Genomic DNA, 5872 nt, shown 5'->3' on the forward strand with positions numbered 1-5872 from the left:
GATTCCTTTGATACAATCGAAGAAGCAATTAAGATAACTAAAAGAGTAAAATATATACATAGTCAAGGTGGTTTCTACATTCGTAATTGGACATCGAATGCAAATGAAGTTTTGCAGGAGCTCAATACTGAACCGCAGGCGACGAGTAAAAGTTTGTGCTTTAGCAGCGATACAGCTATGGAAAAGGTGCTTGGGATATTTTGGATACCAAATGATGACAAAATTACTTTTCGAATATCGGCTACGAAATTAGAGAGCGAAACCTTCACTGGTGATCGACCCCCTACAAAAAGAGAGGTACTGCGCGCATTAATGTCGGTTTACGATCCCCTTGGCTGCTAAGTCACTTTCTTATGTACGCAAAGATCTTAATGCAAGAAATCTGGCGCAGTGCTGTTACTTGGGATGAACCGATTTTGCCAGCAGTTCTCCAAATGGATTAAATGGGTAAAAATGCTTCCGGATTTAGAAAACATCCGCATTAGCCGCTGTTATCTGAAATATTTCGCTAACTATAACTTGCTCGACGTGCAGCTGCATACTTTTGTAGATGCTAGCGAGAATGGATACGCTGCAGTGGCATATTTCAGAATCACGGACGGTGAAGATATTGTGTGCTCATTGATTGGATCTAGACTAAAGTAGCACCATTGAAGCTGACATCCATCCCCCGCTTGGAACTCATGGCAGCGCTTATTGGAGCTTGATTTGCAATTCACATTCTTCAAAACCATACTTTGAAAATCAGCCGAAAAGTGTACTGGTCGGATTCTAAGACGGTCTTGAGTTGGCTGCGTTCCGATCATCGCAAATATAGCCAGTTCGTAGGATTTCGAGTAAGCGAAATTCTTGATTTAAGCAATCCAAGTGAGTGGAGGTGGATACCAAGCAAACTTAATGTAGCAGATGAAGCCACTAAATGGGTGAGCAAGATAAGCCTACAAAATGATGGTCGATGGTTTAGTGGCCCACAATTTCTATACATGGCTGAAAACGAATGGCCGGTCGACGTATGTCCACCTATAGATACGACGGAGGAGATGAAACGCCACCTATTACATATAGGGACAGTTGATGAAGTAGTTGAAGTTAAACGGTTCTCGAAGTGGAATCGCATTGTGCGCACAACAGCATTTGTGCTACGATTTATTGAAAATTTGAAATCGAGGGTACGAGGACAAGATGTGCAGAGTGGGGAACTCATTCAAGAGGAGATCATAAAGGCGGAACATGTCTTATATCGGCAAGCACAGTGGAGCGCATATGCAGAGGAAATTGATATGCTAAAGAATAATAAGCCGCTGCCTAAAGCCAGTCCTATATACAAGAAATCACCTTATTTGGACAACAACATTCTGCGCATTGATGGCCGAATCGACATGGCATGTATTACAAGCGAGCAAAAAAGGCCGATAATTCTTCCGAAAGAAAATATGATAACTACATTAATAATCATGCACTACCATAATTTGTATCGCCATTTAAATCATGAAACCGCTGTAAATGAAGTTCGTCAATTTTACTATATACCACGTCTACGCGTCGTTTTTAAGAAGCAAATTAGAAACTGCCAAATGTGTAAAATTCAAAAGGCCGTACCGCAGATGCCACAAATGGCTAAGTTGCCTCGAGCTCGGCTTGCTGCTCATGTTGCGCCGTTTACTTTTACGGGGTTGGATTTCTTCGGACCTATTTTGATTACAATAAATCGACACAAGGAAAAACGGTATGGAGTTTTATTCACGTGCTTAACCATAAGAGCCGTTCACATAGAAATCGCGTATTCTCTTAATACAAACTCCTGTATATTGGCTATTCGAAATTTTATTGCGAGGCGGGGCATCCCGCGAGAGTTTTTTAGCGATAACGGGACTAACTTTATTGGCGCCGAGAGAGAGCTGCGTCAAGCAGTTGCTGAAGTGAATCGAAACGAGCTTGTTCGCACTTTCACTTCCTCGCATACGAAATGGAACTTTAATCCGCCTCTTGCGCCACACATGGGAGGCGCTTGGGAACGTTTAGTGCGCTCCATAAAAAATGTTTTCTATAAAATAACACCTACTCGCTCGCCAAACGAAGAGCTTTTGAGAAGTATGATGGCTGAAATTGAAAATATTATAAATTCGCGGCCCTTAACGTACGTTCCTCTCGATAACAGCGACGCTGAAGCGATCACACCAAATCACCTTTTGCTGGGGAGCTCAAGCGGCATGAAGCCATATGCGCTCTTGGACGATAGCGCAGTTGTGCTGAAAAGTAGTTGGCTTGAATCCCAACGGTTTGCAGACATGTTTTGGAGACGCTGGTTGATGGAATATTTGCCGACATTAACATGCAGAACAAAGTGGCATGAGAAGGTGAGGCCATTGTGTATCGGGGACTTAGTTGTTGTGGTTGACCCTTCATGCCCTCGCAATGTCTGGCCACGAGGCAAGGTACTTGAAACGAGGTTAGCAAAGGATGGGCAGGTACGTAGTGCAAAAATCCAGACTCTTAGTGGTATTCAAGAACGACCGGTTTCCAGGATTGCGGTTGTAGACGTGTCTCAAAATGTGGAGTAGGGCGAAGAAAAAACTTCTTGCCATACTGCGGGGTGGATTGTTGACGCCACTGTCTAAAATATATTATATTATACTAGAATAATCTACTACTTTCATTTTTATCAATAAATTTAAATGACTTCTGTCACGAGCCGTAAGAGGAGTTCTAGAATTGCGCCAATTGTACTTTAATTAGTTCGTGCATAAAGTAGCTCGAAAGCAATTACTCAAGATCCCGTCATACGTCCTGGTTTTTATACCTTAAAGTATGTATAATTTAACGATATCATATTTCTCAAATTGATCTAATTTAAGTTTGTGTCCATAATAGGAATTTTAACATACATACATGTATAATTACATGTATCGAAACTATGCAAAATAAAACCTGAATTCACATCCAGCTGGCGAAGTTTTCGTTCAAAATTCTAAGAAAATCAGGGCGCTTTAATCCGTTGAGAAACTGTCTCAACAGATGGAGTTACGAAAATCTTGGATGACGTGTTCCAAAATTTTGCTCCGGGCAACTTAAAGTATTTTAGCTGAAGTGAAATACCTTCTTGCTGCTTTTGCTAAATTAAAAAAAAAACGGTTCAATTCCTGAATAATAAAATAGAATCATGTATGGAATGAAGAAAAGAAATATTTACTTTTTTCTATCACGAATATCCTGTCTTAATCAAATGATGGGTACTCGAATGCATACAATCGTATTTTAGCTAGGTATTTGGCCGATCTTTTTCAGTTTGTGGTGCGTGCCTTGATTATTTTGTTTGATGGTTTCTTATGAGAATATTTTTCAAGACAGAAACACACGCGAGCGCTTGCCATTGCCAGCCGAGGGGCAACGGCTGTCTAAAAAAAACCACTTCTATTTTAAAATGTTACGAATTCACGTCGGCAACTTGCGATAATGGTCCGAACATTGTCGGTTACTCGTTAAAAATAGGAATGTCAATATTTTCGTAACATTTCTGCTGAGTTTTAAATTGCTAATTTCGGCTCCTTTTGTAAATTTTATCAATAACATACACAATTTCAATCAATATACATACATTTGCGGCGAAGTAAACCTTACCACTGAACTTTTACTTTAATTTGTTCACAAGTGCAAAAAATGTTTCTGGACTTTCGGAGTAAAGAAATGAATCATCTGAGCCTACGAATGTACATATGTCCCATTGAACAGTTATTGCACAAAGTGAATCTTGAACTTGTTCAGCATAGACCGAGGAATAAATGGGCATTGAAAAAAAAATTTATTGAAATGCAAAATCCTGGTTGCATCAACTCTTGAACAAACAGAATTATTTACCTTGGCTAAAATTGGATCAACTCTTTACAAAAGTTACCCGTTTCTTAGTTTTAAGTTCAGTTCATGGTACTATGAGTAGCTTTATAAATACAAGAAAAAGGTTTCGAAGCAAAAATCAGTTAATCATATTTTCCCATAAATTTTATTCGATATAAAAACAAACTATTTAACTTTAATGAACTAAATTTCACTACACAGTACCCTGATATCTACGAAATATGCATACAAATTTTCAAGAATCTAAGTGAAGTCGGTAAGCTTTGCGTGTATATGAGAATATGTATGTATGTACATATCATATATGTATGTATGTAAGTATATTATTGTATATGACTTTATAAAACATGTTTCACCATTTAAATTAAGTAAATCTAAATAAATATATGTGTTATTACGTTTAATATGGTTTACATTTAACTAAATTATTTAATTACGAATAATTTTTAGATCACTTCGACTTTTAAACAATATCATTAATTTGTATAATCAAATTAAAAATACAACGTTAAGTTTTATTAATAATGTGAAGCAAATCTTTAATATTTCATACATTCGGTGCTAAAATTTTTCACCTGGTTAAATTGCTGCACAACACCCCAATTGCCGAAAAGGCGTTCTCTGCAACCGTAAGTCCTTTATAGGGACACGATTTGATGAGAAAAAGTTCAGTTTGTTTACTGGATCTACTGAGGTTAATAATACATAACTCGCATAACTCATTCCACGCAACCGGAGTATGCAATTCGTCCGACAGCTGCGATAACTGTGGTAAGGCACCCCACACTCTGCTGCATCGCTCGGTATTGCCACCCCCAGAACGTCGTTGTTGTGAGGAGCCTCGCGGGCAACTAGGCGGCTGAAGAAGCCAGGCGGTCTTGATGCCGTACAGGCTACAACAACTGCTGAACGTTGCTCTGGAACTGGCTGGCCGGCATGTAGAACATGGGTGCAAATCTCATCGATTTGTAAATAATGACATCTTCCCTTTCTGTTGTAAAACCAAACTTTCATAAGTATAAAGTATTTGGCTGTTTTTAAAATTAAATGTAATCTCTTTATACATATGTACTACTTAATATTGCAACCTTGTATATAATATCGTAAGTTAAGTGACGAGTCGCTTTGGTTTGTAAATGACGGTGCGGGGCGAGCCGACTGCGCCAGCCCAGAGGCAGTCAACTCTCGACCACCACCGTACTCATTTGTAAATTTGAACTCATCAGTTAAGCCCCTCTTAGACTGAGANGGCCCAGAGGCAGTCAACTCTCTCCAACCACCACCGTACTCATTTGTAAATTTGAACTCATCAGTTAAGCCCCTCTTAGACTGAGAGCTGGCTACGTAGCGGAAGGGGTCATTCGGTAAAGTAGAAATTTTAACATTTACAGGTTCGGTTGTTACCGATATAGCGAGAGGCAAGCCGTCAGAACTCTCACTGGAAGTATAAAGTGAGGGTGGGGGGTTATACATGCAAATAAGTGATGAGGTAAAGTTCTGAAAATTTGCAATATAATCGAAGACAACATAAGAAGGTAGGGCAAAAATTGTCAGAAGTCTAGGCGGAAGTTAGAGAGTCGTCAGAAGGTTGCAAAAAATTTGGTAAAAATTTGTCACTTGGTAAACTTCTGACAATTTATATATTTATTCTGTAATTCAAAATGAAATTATTTGCAAATTGTCAGAAGTCTAGGTGGAAGAATAACGGAGATATTCCGATAGTAAGGGCGTCGGTGCTCCACTCGATCCATCATTATATCTCCTATTTTTTTATTGTATACAGTTTCATAGCCCATTAAATTTTAGTAAAATAAATAAATATTAGTCAAAAAATAAATAGCCCAAACTGAGTATATAGTAAATCCATACATATGTAAACGAATATGTGCTTTGTTTTTTTTTATTAAATAAAAAGTGTATTGTTTTTCACTATTATAATTATAGTTAGTTCAAGTTATTAATAAAAACGCTAATTTTGAAACTGTGTAATTTTTTATGTAAATACATAAATACATACATA

The 5872-nt window shown here is 38.2% G+C and overlaps 1 protein-coding gene across 1 annotated transcript; it reads left to right on the forward strand.

The window, feature by feature from the left end:
• Positions 1 to 453: 453 nt before the first annotated feature.
• On the forward strand, positions 454 to 2256 carry LOC108375874 (uncharacterized; the record flags this gene model as incomplete). Its single annotated transcript, XM_017632023.1, has 2 exons — positions 454 to 641; positions 749 to 2256. Coding segments are annotated over exons 1-2 (1696 nt in total), but the record flags the coding sequence as incomplete, so codon positions are not given.
• Positions 2257 to 5872: the final 3616 nt, after the last annotated feature.

The sequence above is a fragment of the Rhagoletis zephyria genome, unplaced genomic scaffold, assembly GCF_001687245.7.
Source record: "Rhagoletis zephyria isolate East Lansing unplaced genomic scaffold, Rhagoletis_zephyria_1.1 Rzeph_scaffold_09557, whole genome shotgun sequence".
In the NCBI taxonomy this organism is placed as follows: domain Eukaryota; kingdom Metazoa; phylum Arthropoda; class Insecta; order Diptera; family Tephritidae; genus Rhagoletis; species Rhagoletis zephyria.